We start from the raw sequence: 22330 nt of genomic DNA, 5'->3' as shown, positions 1-22330 counted from the left end.
CTCTGAGACTCAAATTATATTTTTTTTTAAGATTTTATTTATTTAGGGGCGCCTGGGTGGCTCAGTGGGTTAAAGCCTCTGCCTTCAGCTCAGGTCATGATCCCAGGGTCCTGGGATCGAGCCCCGCATCGGGCTCTCTCCTCGGCGGGAAGCCTGCTTCTCCCTCTCTCTCTCTGCCTGCCTCTCTGCCTACTTGTGATTTCTGTCTGTCAAATAAATAAATAAAATCTTTAAAAAAAAAAAAAAGATTTTATTTATTTATTTGACAGAGATAAATCACAAGCAGGCAGAGAGGCAGGCAGAGAGAGAGGGGAGGAAGCAGGCTCCCTGCCAAGCAGAGAGCCCAATGCGGGACTTGATCCCAGGGATCCCAGGACCCTGAGGGATCATGACCTGAGTTGAAGGCAGAGGTTTAACCCACTTAGTCACCCAGATACCCTCAAATTACATTTTTTTTAAATGTGGTAAAATACACATAACATAAAATTTACTACTTTAACCACTTTAAAGTGTACAATTCAGTGGCATTAAGTACATTTACAATGTTCTGCAATCATCACCTCCATCTCGTTCAGAAACTTTTTTTCTGAAAGATCTCTTTTTCACTTTATTTTATTTGTCAGAGAGAGAGAGAGCACAAGCAGAGGGAGTAGCAGGCTCCCCCTGAGCAAAGAGCCCAATGTGGGGCTTAATCCCACGACCCTGGCACCATAACCTGAGCTGAAGGCAGACGCCTAACTGACTGAGCCACCCAGGCGTCCCTTGTTCAGGAACTTTTTCATTGCCCCAGGCAAAAACCCTGTACTCTTTAAGCAATCTCTCTATAGCCACCTCCCTCCAGTCCATGGCAATCCCTAATCTACTTTCTGTCTCTATGGATTTACTTATTCTGGATATTTCTTGGAAATGGAATCATACCATGTGAGGCCTTTCGAGTCTGGCTTCTCTCTGTGGTCGTAATAAGTCTTCAAGGTTTATCTGGGTTGTGGCCTAGGTCAGTAACTTCATTCCTTTTTTTTTTTTTTTTTTTTAAAGTAAGTGCCACACCCAATGTGGGGCTTGAACTCACAACCCTGAGATCAAGAGTCTTGGGAAGGGGCTTGTAGCAATGGGTGAAAGAGGTGATGGGGATTAAGGAGGGCACTTGTGATGAGCATCCGGTGTCATACATAAGTGATCAATCACTAAATTCTACACCTGAAACTAATATTATACTGTATGTTAACCAACTGGACTTTCATAAAAACTTGAAAAGGAAAAAAAAAAAGAGTCACATGCTCCACTGACTGAGCCAGACAGGCACCCTGTACTTCATTCTTTTTTATGGCTGAATAATATTGCATTGTATAGATATATAAACACATCTTTTAAAACATTTTATTTATTCACTTTAGAGATATAAGAGAGAAAGCAAGAGAGAGAGAGAGAGTAGGAGCAGGGGGGAGAGCAGAGGGCCAGGGACAAGCAGACTCCATGCTGAGCACAAAGCCCCACACAGGGCTCGATCCCAGAACCCTGAGATCATGACCTGAGCCGAAACCAAGAGTCAGACATTCAACCAACTGTGCCACCCAGGGGCCCGTATAAACACATTTTGTCTATCCATGTGTCTGTTGCAGGACATTTAGATCTTTGATGACTATGAATGGAGCTGCTATGAACATTCCTGTGCATTGTCTGAATCCCTGTTTTCACTTATTTGGGGTATGTACCTAGGAGTGGAACTGCTGAGCTATATAGTAATTCTATATTTAATTTACTGGGAAACTCTCAGATTCCATTTTAAAGTGGGGATAATTCAAAAAAATAAAAATGAAGTAGGGATAATGATAGAACTTACCTTGTAGTATTGTTGGAAAGACTGTTCAAGGCAATGCATGTAAAGCACTTAGAATAGTATCTGGCACATAGTAAACACTCCATAATTGTTAGTTATTATTCGCTATGGATGGTTGCGTGGGGGTGTGGATGGTTGAGATGGACGGAAAGACGAATGGGGCTGAGTTTAGGGCCTATTTTCACACTGCAAGTTACTGGGAATCAACTCTTATCGAATTTATTTTTTAAAATAGTTCATTAGGCAGTTTCCACATTACAATAGATTATATTCAGTAAATTTAGGGAAGAAGAGAAATCCCCTTTTATGTTACTTTTCCCCAGCAACTTTTCTGAGAAGAAAGTTCCCTCCCCTACATCATCCACCTCCCACTCTCCCAACCTCCCAGGGTCAGACACTAAGTCTGTAGACCTAACTATTTCATTAACTTTCCCTGAATGTTGTCGATTATTTCTAGATTTACAACTTCTCATAATTGGCAAAAACAGTGTGGATTTAAGATCTGTAGCTTTTAACAGCAAATATTAAAGCATTTAAAAAATAAGTTCAGGGGCAGGGGCGCCTGGGTGGCTCAGTGGGTTGAAGCCTCTCCCTTCAGCTCAGGTCATGGTCTCGGGGTCCTGGGATCGAGCCCCGAGTTGGGCTCTTTGCTCAGCAGGGAATATGCTTCCTCCTCTCTGTCTGCCCTCTGCCTACTTGTAATCTCTGTCTATCGAATAAATAAATAAACTCTTTTTTAAAAGGGGGGGACGTGCCTGGGTGGCTCAGTGGGTTAAAGCCTCTGCCTTCAGCTCAGGTCATGACCCCAGGGTCCCGGGATCAAGCCCCACATCAGGCTCTCTGCTCAGCAGGGAGCCTGGTTCCCTTCCTCACTCTCTGCCTACTTGTGATCTCTGTCTGTCAAATAAATAAATAAAATCTTCAAAAAAAAAAAAAAAGTTCAGGGGCACCTGGGTGGCTCAGTGGGTTAAGCATGCGACTCTTGGTTTAGGCTCAACTCATGATCTCAGTATTGTGGGATCGAGCCCCATGTCAGGCTCTGCACTTAGGGAGGAATCTGCTTGTCCTTCTCCCTCTGCTCCTCCCTCCCCACCCCCCCACCTCCCCCACCTCCACTCATACTTTCTCTCCTCTAAAACAAATAAATAAAAAAATCTTTAAAAATTAATAATAGTAAGTTTAAGGGCACCTGGTTAGCTCAGACAGTAGAGCGTGCAACTTTTAATGTCAAGGTTTTAAGTTTGACCCCCACGTTGGGTGTAGAGATTACTTTAAAAAAAGTAAAATAAAGGGCACCTGGGTGGCTCAGTGGGTTAAGCCTCTGCCTTTGGCTCGGGTCATGATCTCAGGGTCCTGGGATGAGTCCCACATCGAGCTCTCTGCTCTGCAGGGAGTCTGCTTCCTCCTCTCTCTCTCTCTCTCTTTCTGCCTGCCTGTCTGCATACTTGTGATCTCTGTCTGCCAAATAAATAAATAAAATCTTTAAAAAAAAAAGTAAAATAAAACCTTTAAATCAGCGAATAAAAATAAGTTATGTTAGGGATTTTAACGTTGTATTAATAAGCTCTACTGTAAATTCAAATCCCATATACGATCATTTTATGAGGAAATAAAATTCTACACTGTTAATACAACCGTATAGCTAAAAAGGAGCTTAAAAAAAAAAAACTAAGGATTACATTTCCTCAAAATTTTCTGTCCTCTAGATTTCAAATTTTCTAGAAATTTTGGAGAGTCAAGCCCAGTATTTTAGGTATTTTAGAGAAATGTATTTCCTGTGCTACAAAGATACCTGACCCATTCAGCTCCGCCAAGACTCACCATGAGTCTGTTTTCTTCCTCGACACATACAGCAAAGGGATCAGACATGTAGTTCCAGCCACTTCAGCAGCTAGCAACAGATGAAAATGTTGGTAGCACCTGCAGCATGTTGGTTTTACCTCTCTTCTCAGCAACGGTCACACTCTGACTTCAAGCCCTGTCTGTGTGCCCTGTTCTTTGGAAACCAGGGGCACCTCCTTGATTAAGCATCTCTGACATCTTCAGGGCTCACAGGTGTGCTTTCAGACTGTGGCATTCCCTGGCCCTCCCACTCCTGTTTATCTTCTGCTCCCACACCTGAATTCCTGAGCACAGTTCACCACCTTGGAAACATTCCTGATCAAACAATGAAAAGATGATCCAAAAAAAGAGAAAGAAAGAGAAGGCTTATCCATACTCACGAAGCTGTGGGAAATGGGAGCAGCGTAATTTTGGAAGGCAACTGGGCAGTACCTAGACGCTGGGAAAAGCTTATACCTTCCAACAGAAACACCCTACTCCTAGAAATCTATCCTGCAAACGTATTTGAGCCAGTACACAAAGCTGTATTTCAAAGATGTTCAGTGCGGAACTACATATAGTAGTGAAAACTTACAGAGAACCAGAATGTACTTCAACCGGGTTGTTGTATTTTCGGACAGTTCTAATTCTTAGAATGAGCCCCTATGATCTCCTCTTCCTTATACTGTGCTGAAATGTGCCCACTAGTACCTCTGCTCCTGGGTCCAAGTTTTTCCTCCTTAGGCTATTCTAAGGTTCTGCCATTAATTTTGTCCTTGCATGGGTGTGGTCCAGATAATCCACAGGCTCTACAGGTCAGAGTTGGGACAGAGTCTCTGGAAGCATGCTTTTTTTTTTAAATTTATTTATTTATTTGACAGAGAGAGAGAGAAAGAGAACACAAGTAGGCAGAGGCAGGCAGAGAGAGGGGGAAGCAGGCTCCCCGCTGAACAGAGAGCCCGATGTGGGGCTCGATCCCAGGACTCTGAGACCATGACCTGAGCAGAAGGCAGAGGCTTAACCCAGGTGCCCCTGGAAGCATGCTTTAGATTACCAGAATTTTTGATGGCCCAATTACATAAAGCAGGAGTCTCAAAACAACTCGGCAATGATGACAACACATTATAGTCTAACAGAGATAAAAGCGTCGCAGCTATCAAAGTATTCACTTGGTCACTCTCAACACCATGTTACATGTGGAATGGAATTATTTACTGCACTGACTGGGCTTTCTTACTCACTAAGCAAAGATCATCCAAGTTTCTTAAGCTTCCTTTAATGTTGGCTTGATGTTATGCTTCACCTCCTACCTTTTATCTTTAGCAGGTGGCTGTCAACTCTTGAAATCAATCTTTCTCTGTCTCTCGGTCTCTCTCTCTGACTCTCTCTCCCTCTCTTTCACACACACACAAACACACATGTGCACAGACACACATGCACACACACACATACAGGTCAAAACTGGGTGGCACTGTTGTGAAAAGTTCTCATCCTGCCAGTATGGAACAATGAGGGGAAATTGTTAAAAAGAATGCTGGAAGAGTAGAAAAGACTCATAGCCATCAAACTAAAAATATGTTCCCCCTGTGCACCAAAAGCCAAAGACCTTCCCTTCATGCTTGGCAAGTTTCCTTTTTTTTTTTTTTTTTTAAGTAGGTGCCACACCCAACAAGGTGCTCCAATTCACAACCCTGAGATCAAGAGTCACATGCTCTACCCACTGAGCCAGCCAGACTTGCCAGCAAGTATTCTTAAGAGGAAAAGTGGAAAGAAGTTTCCTGCATCCTGACTGTATCTGGGATAAGTATTGTTCATGTTATGAATCATAAAGCCATTGTGTTGCCCAAGAATTGGAAAGGGTGGGGCCATGCTCATTTACCCAGAGCACTCTTCTGCTTAACCAAAAAAAAAAAAAAAAAAAGGTAAAAAAAAGATTTCCATAAGGAGATTTACACAGGAGATCCTTGACAATAGCAAGGGATTTTTCCAAAGACTTTCCTGGAGGCTTAATATAACCCATAGTGTCTCCCAAAATTATGTTATAAATTATAGCTGGAAAATTTTTAAGTGATTGCATTTCAGACCCTAAATAATTCTATAATTAGAGATGTAAGGTTATTTATAAAGTCTGTTATATGAGGAGTATTAATTAACCACATTCAACACTTTGCACCCAAGGTCCCAAAGAAGAAAAGAGAATAGAACCTCAGTTAGTGAATGGTGCCTCTTCATCTTTAAGTAAAATTTACCCTCTCTCTCAAAAAGCAGTTTCTGCACTGGCTGAAGCACTCATTAAGACAACTTCCCAAGGCACTTTTCCTTGTATCTATGTGACATATATGGTAGATCGCTTGGTATCAAAGATCCTAGGCACTGCTGAACTTGAGATTCCATGTCAAGTGGCACCACTGAACTTGACATTCCATGCCAAGTTTATCCATAATTTCTATTTGTGGCCACAAAAAAAAAAAAGAAAGAAAGAAAGAAAAGAAATTATAAAGAAAAAAATCACTTTCTCAGGCTTCACTTTTTTCTCATTTCTATTTCTGGCACTATCAAGTGATTTATTTTTAGGAGTCTTTTCTACTCCTCCAATAAGAAACAAAGATTTTAGGGCGCCTGGATGGCTCAGTGGGTTAAGCCGCTGCCTTCAGCTCAGGTCATGATCTCAGGGTCCTGGGATCGAGCCCCGCATGCTCAGCAGGGAGCCTGCTTCCTCCTCTCTCTCTACCTGCCTCTCTGCCTGCTTGTGATCTCTCTCTGTCAAATAAATAAATAAAATCTTTAAAAAAAAAAAAAAGAAACAAAGATTTTAGTCACTGCATGCATGGTTACCTAGAGGCTGGAAACTCGTACAGAAGAGCGAAATCACATGAGACATCAAAGTGGCATGGCAGGCTTGGCTCACTCACTAGCAAAGGACTGGTTCCAGCAAAGTCATTCAATTCACATTCCTTTACAATGGCCTTTTGGGGGCAGCTAATAAATTGCAAAAACTGTTAAGTGTTGAAGCTGCAAATGTCAAGGGCTCCCAGTGTCTTCTTTGATAACATTTATATAATGGCCCTTTGTCAGGGTTCTTGGGGAATTCTTCATCTCACGAATCCTGGCAGGCAGCTAGGACCACTTCCCGCTACCGAAGGTAAAAATCCCCACTCCTTTCGGTTCCAGGTTCCCAGGCAGCTAAGGTTCAGGTCCTGGCTTAGGCTTCACCAATCATCAGCACTTGCTTCGGATTTTGGAGGCTGGAGCTTGACACCTGGCTAAGTTCTTTATAACAGTGCACTATAGAGAGCAGCATACCTAGTGTCCATGCCCCTCAGTGCCAGCTGTATCTTCTATGCAGGTGGCAGCAATGAGCACACAGCAGCAGCAGCCAGAGCAAGGGGACCATCTGCACCTACTTGGCCCTGCGATGGATTTTGGTGTAGTTCTAGGTGCCTGGTCTTCTTTTGTCTTGGCTTATTTTCCCATCCTTGTTTCTGCAGCATTCCAATGATTTTGTAACCTACCCGTGACCCTGTGATATACTAAGATATATATATTTGGTCTTCATCCCCAGTTCCCCCGCATAGACCTCCTAAAACCCTTGGAATTTCCTGACAGGGTTGGGAGGGACCAGCTTCTGTTATTCACAATAAGCCCTTTTCAACCAGACCTGAGTTTAGGCTAAGGAAGTGACTCTTGGAGGATGAGAGCTGATTGCCTGAGGAAATAACCATGTGATGAGAGCGGTGGAACTTTCAGCCCCATCTCTGGGAAGAGAAGAAGGTCTAGAGATTGAGTTTAATCAGTAATGGTCAATGACCAATCACATCCATGTCATGGAACCTCCATGAAAACCCCAAACAGAAGATTCAGAGAGCTTCCAGCCTGGTAAACATAGGAAACACCCAGAGAGCGTGTGAAAGCTCTGCATTCTTACCCATCCACCTGGCCCCATGCATCTCTTCCATGTGGCTGTTCTTGAGTTGTATCCTTTATATAAAAACCAGTAATAATCAATAAAGCCCTCTCCTAAGTTCTGTGACCTGTTCTAGCAAATTCTTTTTGGTTTGTTTGTTTCAAATTTATTTACTTGTAATTATTTTTTATTATGTTCTGTTAGTCACCATACATTACATCATTAGTTTTTGATGTAGTGTTCCAAGATTCATTGTTTACGATAACACCCAATGCTCCATGCAATATGTGCCCTCCTTAATACCTTAATACCCAACACCAGGCCAACCCATCACCATGCTAACCCATCCCCCACCTCCCTCCCCTCTAAAACCCTCAGTTTGTTTCTCAAAGTCCAGAGTGTCTCATGGTTCATCTCCCCCTCCGATTCCCTCCCTTCATTTTTCCTTTCCTTCTCCCAATGTCCTCCATGCTATTCCTTATGTTCCACAAGTAATGTTCCAGCAAATTATTAAGCCCAAGGAGGGGGTCACCCCAATTTCTGCCAGTTGATCAGAAGCCCAGACTCACAATGGGCATCTGAAGTGGGGAGCAGTCATAGGCACTGAGCCCTTAATCAGGTGGGTACTTGGTGTCAGAATTCCTTGGTGTGAAAAACCCACATATTTGGTGTCGGAAGTGTGAGTAGGAGTCGAGATATTGTTTTTCTTTTCTTTTTTTTTTTTAATATTTTATTTATCTATTTGACAGACAGAGATCACAAGTAGGCAGAGAGAGGCAGGAAGCAGGCTCTCCGCTGAGCAGGGAGCCCAATGAGGGTCTCAATCCCAGGACCCTGAGATCATGACCTGAGCCAAAGGCAGAGGCCCTCTCTCTCTCTCTCTCTGTTTCAAATAAATAAAATCTTAAAAAAAAAAAAAAAAGGCAGAGGCCTAACCCACTGAGCCACCCAGGTACTCCGAGATATTGTTTTTCTTTTCCTACCCAACGTGCTTTCAATAAAATTAATTTACTGGAGTCATTAGCCAAAATTAGTTTCTGTCCCCTGCAGCCAAGAACCTAACTAACACCTAAATACCCAAGAAACTCTTCTAAACTCTACCTGGGGTCTTCCGGTCACAAGTTAAACTCATTTCTTGTTCTGCATTAGGGAGACACAGTGTTGGGAGGGCACAGAACCAGAAGACTTGCTTTCTGGTCTAGACTCTGCCACTTCCTGGCTGTGTGAGCTGGAGCCAGTCCCTCTCTCACCTGTGCCAGGAAATGGACAGTTTGCACCAGACCAATAGTTCCCCAAACTAGTTCTGCCTTCAAATCCCCTCTAGCATTTGTTTTTCTTTTTTTTTTTTAAGATTTTATTTATTTATTTGTCAGAGAGAGAGAGAGAGCATGAGAGTGTGAGCATAAGCAGGGGGAACAGCAGGCAGAGGGAGAAGCCCTGAGCCACCCAGGTCTCCCGAGCAACTGTTTTTCAGCATTTGTTTCTATACAGCTTCCTGGCTCCTCTCCTGAAAAAACTAATTTGATAGCTGTAGCAGATCTCTGACAGGTGACATGGAGGCAGAAGCACCTTCGAGACCCACAAACTAAGGACTCCAGGGTCCATTCCTACCACAAACTCTGTATTCTTCCAATGGAAAGCAGAGTCAGTTTTACTGCTGTATTCCTTGTGCCCCAAAAGTTCCTGGCACACAGGAGGTGTTCAGAAAATACTAGCATCTGTGTAAGGGTAAACAAACTCTCTGCAACTTTTCTGTAAATCTAAAATTATTCCAAAATAAAAAGTTTATGTAAAGAATACTGGAAGGAAGGAGAGGGGAATTCTGTCCAGACCACATTAACCAAGAGTCTTGTATCATTTTATGTTGAAAAGTGCCTTCTGCCACCCTTTTCCTCTGCACCCCACCCCACCCCACCCCCACATCATTCTGACATCACTGAACCATCAGAGGAGACCAGCAAAGCCACCATCTTGTAATGGCTACCAAAGGGCTTGTCACCTGTCTTTGTGCTTGGCACTGTGAAGACCCAAGTTCTGCTCCCAGCTACCCCTTAATTTCACTGTGCCGCAGTTTCCTCGGCTATAAAATACACCCCCTTTCTCCCCTCAGTATCTTACAGAATTATTGTAAGAAGCAAATGAAATAAGAAGAGTTGCCATAATAGTGAGCACTTACTAGGGGTGTCTGGGTGGCTCAGTGGGAAGCGTCTGCCTTTGGCTCAGGTCATGATCCCAGGGTTCTGGGATCTAGCCCCAGGTCAGGCTCCTTGATGAGCCAGGAGCCTGCTTCTACCTCTGCCCTTCCTCCTGCTCCTTCTCTCTTTCTCTTGCTCAGTCTCTCTCTCTCAAACAAATAAATAAATACATCTTTAAAAAAATAGCACTTACAGACTTTTTTTAAGATTTTATTTATTTGGGCGCCTGGGTGGCTCAGTGGGTTAGGCCGCTGCCTTCGGCTTGGGTCATGATCTCGGAGTCCTAGGATCGAGCCCCGCATCGGGCTCTCTGCTCAGCAGGGAGCCTGCTTCCTCCTCTCTCTCTGCCTGCCTCTCTGACTGCTTGTGATCTCTCTGTCAAATAAATAAATAAAATCTTTAAAAAAAAAAAAAAGATTTTATTTATTTATTTTTCAGAGAGAGAGAGAGAGCACAAGCAGGCAGAGCAGCAGGCAGAGGCAGAGAAAGAAGCAGCTTTCCCACTGAGCAAGGAGGCCAATGTGGGACTTGATCCCAGGACCCTGGAATCATGACCTGAACCAAAGGCACCAGATTAACCAACTGAACCACCCAGGTGTCCTGCACTTACAGATTCTATGCTAAACACCTGATGAGCCTTCTCTTCATTAATTTTCACAAGAACCTTATAAAACAGGATAATAACAAAAAACGAAAGTTAAAAAAAAAAATAAGATCATAACACCCCCATTGTATAGATAAGGAAACTCAGGCTTCCAAAGGAACTTTATCAAGATAACCCAGCCAGTGAGGGGAGGGCTCGGAGAGGAGCCCGGGATGTCTCACTTCACAGACCTTGTGTGTTCCTCTGTCCTGCAATTTCTGGGCACCAAGTGTTAAAGAAGTGGACATCTTTATTTAGCTTATTTTCATCCCATCCTTCCCTCTACCCTCATCTCCCTCTTCTTCCTCCAGCTCCCCAAACAGACCTGGACTAGAGCCCAGGAGTTTCCAAATGGGAGCCATGGAAGTGGCAGGTCCTTGGCCCAGAGTCTGGGGCTCCCACTGCTACCACAGGGAGTCGGGATGGACACAGGCACCCAGGAAGGGAAAAGCAGCTGCCTCTCTGAGAACCCAAATGTCTAAGTCAGGCTCCCCTTCCCTCCTTCACCTCACCCAGGAGAGCACAGGCAAGGCCACCCACCTTAGGACAACTCGTCTTTGGCAGAAGAGACTTTGGATCATGAGTTTGTGCTGCTTTCTTAGTTGCATTCACATGAGTAGGTTTTAAATATCTGAATTGTTTCTTTAAAGAGCTAGCCCCACCCACTGATTGGTACCAGGCAGGCCCCTGCCAAGGCTGAGTCCAGCCTTGATGTGGCCTGGGAGCCCAGGAGGCTGAGCGGCAGGCTGTGCTGGGTGTACCCAATTTTCGCCCAGCCGGGCCTGGTGGGGAGGCTTTTGGTGGTGTTGCTAGGCAACCTGGGTAATTGGAGAGGCCACAGATTGGGCTTCTGGGCCACAGAGATTAACAGTCTCCTTCATCACACTGCAAACCATCATTATGGCCCGTTCCAGAGGCCTGCAGCAGTCTCTGTGGTTATAGCCCGAAAGAGCACTTTTTTAGCTACAGAAATAAAGAGCCAGCTTTTCAATATTATAGGTTTGTGGCTGTGGTTGTTTTCTTCTTGCTACATCTCTGAGGATACACTCGGAATAAATAAGCGGACGATTTAAAAACAAACAAACAAACACACAAACAGACGCCTTCAAAAACCTCCTTTTCCAAAAGTTTTTCTTACGCCTAAAGCAAAGCAAACTTGCACTCACTGTGAGGGCAACTAAGGTAGAGACACCCTGCTTCCTGAGGTCTGTGTGCGCCCACGACGCGGTAAAAGCTGCTTCCTTGGAATCCCATGCAGCTGGGGCTGTGGTTCAGGGTGGGGGAGCCATGGCCTTGGTCCCGAACAAGGCCTCTCAGCAGAATAATCTCTGTCTTTCCCACTCAACAACAATCACAATACCCCCCTTCCCAGGCTCCAGCCACTTTCACTTACACTATTTCAATGGTCCCTCCTTGCTGCTCTGTGAGGATGACGTCATACTCCTCCCACTTTACAGAAGAACCACTAAAGCAAGAGTCATCCCTGATCATATAGCAACCTAGGCACACCAAAGCTGAGACACAAACCCATTTTTCTGAGGCTTAGAGGGGCTCTCCCCTATCCGCACTGTTTCCCCCAACACTACCTAGGGTAGGACATACAACTTTGTACCTGATCACAATGTAAGTAATCGTAGTAACAATACTCACTGGCATAGAGACACAACAACTATCGTATCATATCTATCATATCGTATCATATAATATACATATTATACTATTCTCCACACATCACCCTTGCTGATTGTGGCCAGTCTTCCAAAGCTGCCACCCGTACACTAAGGAATACAGTCTGGAAGAATTCCCAGAACTGGACACCCTATTTAAGTAGCTTAACCCAGTCTACCAGAGGACAGGGCTGAAGGGAAACACTGACCCTGAGCCATCTCCGCCTTCATTCAGGGAGTTAACTCTGTTGGATGGCATTCTGATACTACTTTGTCAGTCCTGTGAGTAAAGAGGCAGAATCATGGCTCTCATTAGGTATTTGTAGTTACTCTTCAAAAGGGCTTTCACTGCCTCGTCTACAATGTTCCTGGTCCATCGATAGTGACCAGCTGTGCGAGACTACAGAGGACTAGGGATTTCCTGGGATGTGGGACTTGGGGTGCTAAAATCAGGACAGTCCCGGGCAAACTGAAGACAGTCACTTCTCATAGATCACCTCCATCAGAATCATCTAGGGACGTCAGGGGAAGATAGCTGGTTCTCTCATCCTGGCAGTGGTTCCTAACCTTGGCTACACATCAAAATGATCTGAGAAGCTTGTAAAAAAATGTTGACATCGGGGGCACTTGAGTGGCTCAGTGGGTTGAGCCTCTGCCTTCAGCTCAGGTCATGATCTCAGGGTCCTGGGATCGAGTCCCACATCAGGCTGTCTGCTTGGCGGGGAGCCTGATTCTACTCTCTCTTTGCCTGTCTCTCTGCCTACTTGTGACCTCTCTCTCTCTCTCCGTCAAATAAATAGAAAAATCCTAAAAAAAAAAAAAAAAATGTTGACATTGGGCTCATGAGCCCAGCTCGTCCACCAATGGTATCAGAGCTTCTGGGGCTAGGGCCCAAGTGCTGGTATATTTTAGCATTCAGCCCAGACTAAAATCCCCTACCCTAGAGATTTGGATTCAGAGGGTCTGGGCTGGGGTCTTGCCCAGGAATCTCCATACCTTTTGACAGCCCCTCAAGGGATGCTTATGTATACTGTGGTTTGAGAAGCTGTGGTTTGAGAAGCAGTGAATTCTTATGTGATGTGTGCATTCACTGGACAAGCACTCCCTGAATGTCTTATGTACGTTGGGCTCTGGAAACATAAGAAAAAAACAAAAAACCCCACCTCCTATTCCCAGGTCTTCCCTATCCAGGGAGGAATAAAGATCTATAAATTGTCCCAACACAGTATACTGTGGCTTTATTTATAAGTGACTCAGCCCCATCAGGGTGATTACGGTTAATCAGTTCCCAGAAGCCTAGAGTGATAGATTACAGATGGCGTCTATTATTTACCATTCCTCCCACTAAGAGGTGGGGTTTATTTCTCCTGCCCTTGAATCTGGGCCAGCGCTGTGACAGGTTTAGGCCAGTAATATGGGGCAGAAATAGCACATCCCAAGGCCAGGCCCTAAGAGATCTGCAGCCCCACTCTTGTTCTTTGTGGAAGCCTAAGACCATAAGAAGGTTGACTACTGGGGCGCCTGGCTGGCTCAGTCAGTAGAGCATGCAACTCTTTTTTTTTTTTTTTAAGATTTTATTTATTTATTTGACAGAGATCACAAGTAGGCAGAGAGGCAGGCAGAGAGAGAGGAGGAAGCAGGCTCCTTGCCGAGCAGAGAGCCTGATGCGGGCGTTGGATCCCAGGACCTTGGGATCATGACCTGAGCCAAAGGCAGAGGCTTTAACCCACTGAGCCACCCAGGCGCCCCAAGCATGCAACTCTTGATCTCTCAGTGTCATGAGTCCAAGCCCCACATGGGGTGTAGAGCTTAATTTGAAAAAATATAAATAAGTAATTCAAAAAGAAAGTTGAGCACTGCGTATGAGACTGAAAAATCACTGACCTCTACCTCTGAAACTTATAATGCATTTTATGTTAACTGAATTTAAATTAAAAAATAAATTCCTGGGGGGCACCTGGGTGGCTCAGTGGGTTAAGCCTCTGCCTTTGGCTCAGATCATGATCTCAGGGTCCTGGGATCAAGCCTTGCATCGTGCTCTCTGCTCAGCAGGGAGCCTGCTTCCCCCTCTCTCTCTGCCTGCTGCTCTGCCTACTTGTGATCTGTGTGTGTGTGTGTGTGTGTGTGTGTGTGTGAAATAAATAAAATCTTTAAAAATAAATAAAGTTCTTGTGAAAGTAAGAAAAAAAAGAAAGAAAAGTAAATCCCTAGAAATAATCAATCAATTAATTAATTAATTAAAAATTAAAAAAGGAAGCTTGATTACCCTGAAGCCACCATGCTATGATGAAGCCCAATCTATTCATAAGGAGACAGAGAGGCCATGCGGAAGGGCACCGAGATGTGTAAGTGAAGGCTTTTTTTTTTTTAAGATTTATTTATTTGAGAGAGAGAATGCCTGCATGTGGGAGTAGGGGGAGGGGCAGAGGAAGAGGGAAAGAATCTTCAAGCAGACTCCCTGCTGAGTGGAGGGGGTGGGCTCCCTCTCAGGACCCTGACTGAGATCAGGACCTGAGCAGAAACCAAGAGTCTGATGTTCAACGGACTGAGCCACCTGGGTGCTCCTCAGTGAAGTCTTCCTAGACCCTACAGCCCAACCCAACCACCAACTAAAGACAGCCAAGTCAGTGACCCTGGCTGACACCACACAAAGCAGAACTACTCAGCAGGACTCTGCCCCAAATTCCAGACCCACAGAATCAGGGCAAAATAAAATGATTGTTGTTTTAAGCTGCCACGCTTTAGAGTGATTTGTTAACACAGCAATAGTTACCAACATACTCATCAGAACGAGAAGACAGAATGGCATCCCAGACCATTCTGTCTTCCCATCGACGTTGTTCATCTTGGTAACCCTCCATAGAGTAGACTGTTGGTGTCCTACCTGAAGTATTCTCCATCTCAGCTTCCACTCCTGCCCCCCTCCAAAGCAAACCAATACAACCATAAATCAGACTACAGCAACTCTGCCTTAAAACCTCTCAACGGTTCCTCGCTGTCTTCGAGACAAATACAGGATCCTTACCAAGTCTGGTAAGGTCCTGCATGACCTAGCTCCTGCCTTCTTTGTGGAATTTTACCACTCTCCCCCCAACATCTCTATTCTTTCTTTTATATGCAAATATATGTATCCTTTTATTGAAGTATAGTTGACATACAATATTATATTGGTTTCAAGTGTATAATATAATGATTTGACAATTATATACATTACAAAATGCTTGCCACAACAGGTGTACTTGCCATCTATCACCATACAACATTATTATAGTGCTATTGACTATATTCCCTATGCTGTACTTTTCATCCGCATGACTTACCTATTTCATAAGTGGAAGTTCAACCCCTTAATTCCCTTCACTTATTTCGCCTATCTCTCACCCTCCCCTTCGGCAACCATCAGTTTCTTCTCTGTATTTATGAGTTTGTTTCTGTTTTTGTTTATCCACTTGCTTTGTTTTTTAGATTCCACATATAAGTGAAATCATATGGTAGTTGTCTTTCTGTCTGACTTATTTCACTTAGCATAATACCCTCTAGGTCCATCCATCATGTTGTTACAAATGGCAAGATGTCATTCTTTTTTATGGCGGAATAGTATTCCGTTATATATATATACCACATCTTCTTTACCTGTTCATCTACTGATGGACACTTCGGTTGCTTCTGTATCTTGGCTATTGTAAATGATACTACAATAAACATAGGGATGCATACATCTATTTGAATTAGTGTTTTTTGTTTTCTTCAAATAAATACCCAGAATTAGAATTACTGGATCGTATGCTATTTCCATTTTTAATTTTTTAAGGGACCTCCACATTGTTTTCCACAAGTTCGCGTTCCTAACCCCAAGCTCTCTCCTGCCTTAGGGTCTTTGCACTTGCCGTTTGATTAACCTAAACCTCTCTCCTCCACCCCTCCCACACACTCTAACATATACACACAAGGCTGCCTCCTTCATAACAAGAAGCACCTCCCTAGGAAGTCTTCCCTGACCCACCCCTTTGCCCACCCCATATATTCTAGCACATTCCCCTGCTTATTTGCTCCCAGCACTAGACACTATCTAAAACTATAGGATGTGTTTACTCACTTTACTCTCTTCTACTAGAATATAAATTCCAGAAAAAGTAGAAAATGTGTAGTTTTTACTCCATATGCTGGAGTAAATGTTTGCTGAATGAACCATCAAGAAATGAAGAAGGTGGAAGTATGGAGTAAAAGAAATCACAACGTCAGAAATGCTTGATCTTGCTTCACTTCTGCCTCTGCTTACCTGTGGACAAGCCACTTCAGCTCTCCCATCAGGAGCCTCATCCCCAGCCTGACACACATGGCCAATGACGGTACAAGCCATATGCCAGAAGTCCTCACATTGTTTTGCACACAAATCCAACATTAGATTTTGAGAAAGCTATGACCCTCACATACATTTTATAATAATGTCTAAAATTCTTTTTCACAAGTTAAAATGGGTACCAAGACAGAATTTTCTGGTGTAGTCTTATTAGAAACATGCTTTAGGTATGTTTTCATCTAAACCTTGGAGTTACACATCTAGTTCAGTTTTTGGAAAATGTCTGCCATGTAATCCAATTGTCAAAGCCAGTGCTCACTGTCCAACCGATTAGCCAAAGCAGAATAATTTTCTGTCTGTAAGAAAACCCATCTTCATTTTTAAACATTTCTATCAGTGAGTATATCTGCGTCCCCAAGACAACCAATTCAGGTCCCAATTAATTCTACAATATACAGTTAATGAGCTAAGGCACTTCAATTTAAAGCGGAGTAGCATAATAGAGCACAAATTCTAGAGGGGAGGTTCTGGAGTTCAAGTCCTAATTCTGCCACTTAATAGCTCTGTGACCTTGAGTAGCCTGTGAAACCTCTGGTTGCTGGGGCACCTGGCTGGCTCAGTCAGAAGAGTCCAGCTCTCAGTCTCAGGGTCATGAGTTTAAGCCCCACACTGGGTGTAGAGCTCACTTAAAAAATAATAATAAAATAAAATGAAAAGTAAATTTTAAGAGTCTGCAGTAAGGTACCACCCCTTCAGTTTATCTTATCTGATCCCTCAGGAACAAAGCATCCTCCAGTTGTCCTTCTGGTTTTTATAGCACCACTGAAAGTTTCAGGACAAATCTAGCAAAGCCAGAGAAAGGAAATAATGAAAGCAGAACTAAGGTCTCCTGCCTGGTTCCGCAGTGGAGCAAGGCAACCCTGAGCCTCAGGGTCTTGAGTTCAAGCTGCACGTTGGGCATGAAGCCCACAAAGAAAGAAAGGAAGAGAGAGAGAGAGGACGGAAGGAAGGAAGGAAGGGAAGGAGAGAGGGAAGAAGATAGGGAGGGAGGAAGGAATGAGTTCACAAGGAGAACTTAAAAGAATCCAGTCAGGGTGCCTGGGTGGCCCAGTGAGTTAGGTGTCCAACTCTTGATTTTATCTCAGGTCTTGATCTCAGGGTCATGAATTCAAGTCCCACACTGGGCTGCATGCTGGCTGCGGGAACCTACTTAAAAATAAAAATAATAAAATCTAAATTTAAAAAAAATCGAGTCGGGACGCCTGGGTGGCTCAGTTGGTTAAGCAGCTGCCTTTGGCTCAGGTCATGATCCCAGCGTCCTGGGATCGAGTCCCACATCGGGCTCCTTGCTTGACAGGGAACCTACTTCTCCCTCTGCCTCTGCCTGCCACTCTGTCTGCCTGTGCTCACTCTCGCTTCTCTCTCTATGACAAATAAATAAATAAAATCTTTAAAAAAAAAAAAAAACTCAGTTTTAAAAAAAAATAAAAAAAAATCGAGTCAAGCAGATTGCTTTCAGGAGGGAATACCTGTGGAATCTGAGGGTCTGGAAACAGATTCTCTGAAACCTATCCACATCCAGTTCCATATTCAACACAAACACTCATGCCACATGCAGAACCCAACACAATTCCTGGTGGCCCCCTGCAACTCCATCTCTCTCCTTTACGTAACAAAGCACAAATCAGCAAGCTGTATACCCCAGAATTTGCTCCAGATTATACAAATGTAAATCACTTGTAAATTTCAGTATTTCTATTAGAAAGAATAGATTAGCTGTAACCCAGCATACAGCCGAAGACGAAGCACAGTAGATCAGGACACAAGGCAAGTTAGGAGGCCCTTCATGAACCATTAGGAAGTCCTAAAAAGGAAGTCCTAAAGAGGAAGGCTCATTTCCTCAGACAGAGAGGAACCCTATCAGGCCTAGAGGTCTTGGTGCCATTTCCCTGACCCCCCCATGCCTCAGCCGCACTTCTGAAATACAAGTCAGATGGTGTCCTCCTTTTGCTCAATCCCTTCAATGGTTACCCAATACCCTTGGTGTAAAATCTATTTTTCTTAAACAAGGTTCATGGCCTGAGTCCTGCCCATTTATTCTTCATTCTTCCATTGACACTACCCTTCGGCCATACTAAGCTCCTAGCAATTCCAGCTCCCACCCTCCACTAGGCTTTTGCATGAGCATCTCTCTCTGCTAGAGTATCTTCCTTCCCCAATTTGTTCTCCTGGTGAACTTCTTTTTTTTTCTTTTTTTCAGATTGTATTTATTTATTTATTTATTTGAGAGAGAGATAGAGAGAGAGAGAGCAAGCAGGGGAGGGGTAGAGGGAGAGGGACAGCGAGAGAATCTCCAGCAGACTCCATGCTGAGCATGGAGCCCAACTTAAGGCTCAATCCCACAACCCTCAGATCATGACCTGAGCAGAAACCAGGAGTTGAGGGAGTTGAGCGCTTAACCAGACTGAGCCACCCAGGCGCCCCTCTCCTTCTAACACCCCCTTCTAACATTTCTAACTTCTAACTTCTAACACCCCCTTCAATACTCTGTCCTAAACACCTCCTCTGCAAAGCCTTACAGGCATCTGCCATGAGCCTGCCATTGGCTAGGCCCTGTATCCAGTAGAGAACAAGGCAGACATGGTGGAATTAAATGACGCTCATCATTCCCTCTGCAGCCTCTGTTCCTGTCTAGGGTACCATGCCTTCTTTGTATTATCACCATCTCCTCTATGTGGGTCTTGAGGTTAGGGCTTCTGTTTCATTCATCTGTGAATCCCTATGAGGGAGCCCACAGAATGCATCAAAAAATGTTTGTTGGACCCATTTACAAAAGGATTCATCAAACATTCCTGTATTAGGGACACCCAAGGTGCTGTTTACACAACTGTAAACACACAGACGTGGTCCCTGCCCTCTTGTGCCCAACAGAGCACTTGAATGAACAAATGATGGGTGAATGAATAAATGAATAAATGAATAAATTGAATGAATAAATAAATGAATGAATGAATGAATGAATAAGTAAATGAATTAATGAATCAGGAAGGAGTGTGCCCCTCCCCATGGGGATGAAGCAACCCAGAGCAGGAGATGTACTGGAAGTGAGAAGCTGGTGTCTAAGAAGTTGGGAGAATAATCATGTCCTTTTGTTCTCTCTGATACATGGGAACTGGAAAGACAGCAAGGAGTTGGACAAAGAGCGTGGATAGAGTCTGATCTAGACTTGAACTCTGGATCCATTGCTTATCAGCCATGTGACCTTAGGCAACCCCTTAGGCTTAGCCTGTCTCTCCATTTATCTCCATTTCCTCATCCGTAAAATGGGAATAGTAATATCGTAACAGGGATGAGACAATGCATTTAAAAGCCCTTATAGCCTGAGGCCAGGCAGAGTTGGTTCTAGGAACTGGTAGTTCCCATCACTTGCTCAGTGTGACTGCAAATTCAGAAACACCGCAGGGGGGCCTGCCGGGAACTTCATCTCCCTTCCCTGGAGTCCCAGCCCTGGTTCAGTGTTCTTACCTCAGACCCGTGGGAGGCCCCTTCCCCATCCCACCCCATCCCCATCCCTTCTGAGCCTCCCTCTCCCTTCTCCACCTCCCCCCCCCCCCACCCATTCTGGGTGTACGCGTCTGCCTGTGTGCTTTCAAGATCCGAGATCTTTACAAACCTATGGAGAGGGGGAGGTGGCGGTCGGAGGTTCGGGGCAGGAACGCGCGAGGGGAAGGGGGAGCGGTGTGCTAAAGAAGAAAGGAAGAGCACTGGTATTTATTAAGGACCCACTGCCTGCCGGGCACCGGCTTGGTGCCCGACCAGCTCCCTTTCATGCCATCTTCATAACAATACCACTCTGCAGGGGCTCCAGGGTAGCTCAGCGGTAGAGCTCAGGTCACCATCCCCGGATCCTGGGATTGAGCCCAGCACAGGCTCCCGGATCCCGGGGAAGCCCGCTTCTCCCTCTCCCGTTTCCTCTGCTTGTGTCCCTCTCTCACTGTGCCTCTCTCTGTCAAATAAATAAATAAAATCTTAAAAAAAAAAAAAAAAAAACACTCTACAGATGAGGGAATGGGGGCTCAGAAAGTGAACAGGAAAGATGGAATAGGAATCCAAGTGTCTGGTCAACTTCAAAATAATCTTACCTATGCCACAGGGCGCACAAGCTTATCATTATTAAATGTGTATGAAATAAAGGGCAGTTTCCCCAGTCCCATGAAGAGCAGAGACTGTGTGCCCCCTCCCCCGTAATGCAGGTTTAGGTTCAAACAGTGATGAATAAACAAGTGAATAATAAATGAATGAGCGAAATCCCTCAGACACCCACACCAGGAAGGAGGAAACAACCCCGGGGGAGGCGCCTAGCAGGAAGAAATCCTCCCTGGCAGCGGTCTCCAGTGCGGGGCACGCGGGAGGTCGGCCAGCCCAGGAGGGCTAGGAACTGGCTCAGCTGGAGGGGGCTGGGGGCAATGTTGGGGGACAAAGGTGTGGAAGGGGTTTTGGTTATGGTGAAAAAATGGGATGAAGGGAGAGAAGGCCAGTGACTGACCAGGGCTGGGAAGGAGAATGCCATTACCTGGTCCCCCGCCATGTCCCTGGGGGAGAAGCCAGAGTCAGCCCCCCACTCCTAACTCAACATGGTACGTTTATTTTATTTCATTTTTTTTAAAGTAATCTCTACACAACTCACGACCCCCGAGATCAAGAGTCCCATGCTCCTTGGACTGAGTCAGCCAGACGCCCCTCGACATCCTACTTTCAAAATGAAAGTTCCAGGATCCCAAGCGGCCATCCTGAAGACTAGTCCGGAAGGGAGGTTGCCAAGAGTGTCCCACGGCCGGCTCCTTCCCGCTCAGACCGGGGACTCCGGCTTTTCTACCCCGGGGCGCTTTCTGCCCCGCCCCCTTCTCCCCCAGGAGGGCCTGGCTCCGCGGGTCCCAGCTCCCGCACTTACCTCGGGAGGCCCACGTCGTCCCAGCCAGGACAGGCTGCCCACCGCGTTCCAGGCTGCCTGGGCCGAGGGGCTGCCTCTGCTGCCCTGACGTTCCCGCCCTGCCAGCGGTCCCTCCGTCCCTCCCCAAACTAAAATCGACCCAACAGGTTCCCAGCTGCCCGGCCCACGGGGAGGGAACCTGATGAAATCCCCTCCCCGCCTTGACACCCAGTCTGGGCCAGGCTAGGCGGCTCTGCAGTCTCACTCCTGGGTTGGCCCTGGATGAATGAGTCCTCCCCTCCGCCGGCCTGGGTCTGAGCCAGGGAGCCTGCGACAGTTTCCGATCTTTCTCTGTGGCCCCGGCACTGGACTCCATTCTGTCTCCAAGTCCTACTTTCATGCCTACATCTGAGCCCTTCCCCACTGTGCCCTCCTAGGGAAAAACCTCAGCAGGGTGGTCTCTGCCGCTCTGCCTTTGGTGGTGGTGTGGTGGGAAGCCAGATCTGGCGCTGGACACGGGAGTGGTGTGACTTGGAGACCCTCCGCAGAGTTTTAATCACAAGCCCCCTGGGCTCTGTCTACCAAACTGGTTCTACCTTGGCCCCTGGTGAAATAGGTTTACTTGTTTCTCACTATTCATTCAGTGCATTTTAAGAATAATTCCCATCTCACTAGGCCCTGGGGAGGGTTGATATGCCCTTAAATATTTTTTGTAAATTAATAAATTCTCATTTAGGATTTGAACATCGGTTCCTTCTGAACCTTGTTAATATGAATCAGTGCCTACAAAATCTCAGTTCTGAGATTTATTTTTTTTTTTTTTTAAGATTTTATTTATTTGAGAGAGAGAGACTGCAGGGGGCGGGGGTGTGGAAGGGGCAGAGGGAGAAGCAGACTCCCTGCTGAGCACAGAGCCCAACTCTGGACCCGGGGATCATGACCTGAGCAAAGGCAGATGCCTAACCAACTGAGCCACTCAGATGCCCCCTTCCCCCTGATCAAATCAATCTTTGCAATGCTTAACCCCCACCTA

At 45.2% G+C, this 22330-nt stretch overlaps 1 protein-coding gene across 10 annotated transcripts in view; it reads right to left on the bottom strand.

Moving 5' to 3' along the window:
* Positions 1 to 21470, bottom strand: part of RHBDL2 (rhomboid like 2) — a 52245-nt gene extending 30775 nt beyond the window's left edge. For 6 of the 10 annotated variants that reach the window (XR_007126405.1, XR_007126406.1, XM_047723808.1 and 3 more), the window contains exons 1-2: positions 21319 to 21451; positions 3659 to 3994 (exon numbers count right to left, since the gene is read on the bottom strand). Coding sequence is in view for 7 of the 10 variants with exons in the window: in XM_047723808.1 (XP_047579764.1) it covers positions 3659 to 3706 (48 nt within the window). In the remaining 3 variants the exon portion in view is untranslated. Of the gene's footprint in view, positions 1 to 3658; positions 3995 to 20199; positions 20374 to 21318 lie in introns of those variants that run through there. The other 4 variants (XM_047723809.1, XM_047723811.1, XM_047723810.1 and 1 more) reach the window with 4 other exon arrangements.
* Positions 21471 to 22330: the final 860 nt, after the last annotated feature.

The sequence above is a fragment of the Lutra lutra genome, chromosome 4 (genome assembly GCF_902655055.1).
Source record: "Lutra lutra chromosome 4, mLutLut1.2, whole genome shotgun sequence".
In the NCBI taxonomy this organism is placed as follows: domain Eukaryota; kingdom Metazoa; phylum Chordata; class Mammalia; order Carnivora; family Mustelidae; genus Lutra; species Lutra lutra.
Note: the sequence above shows the minus strand (reverse complement) of the source record. Positions and strands in the feature narration are given on the sequence as shown.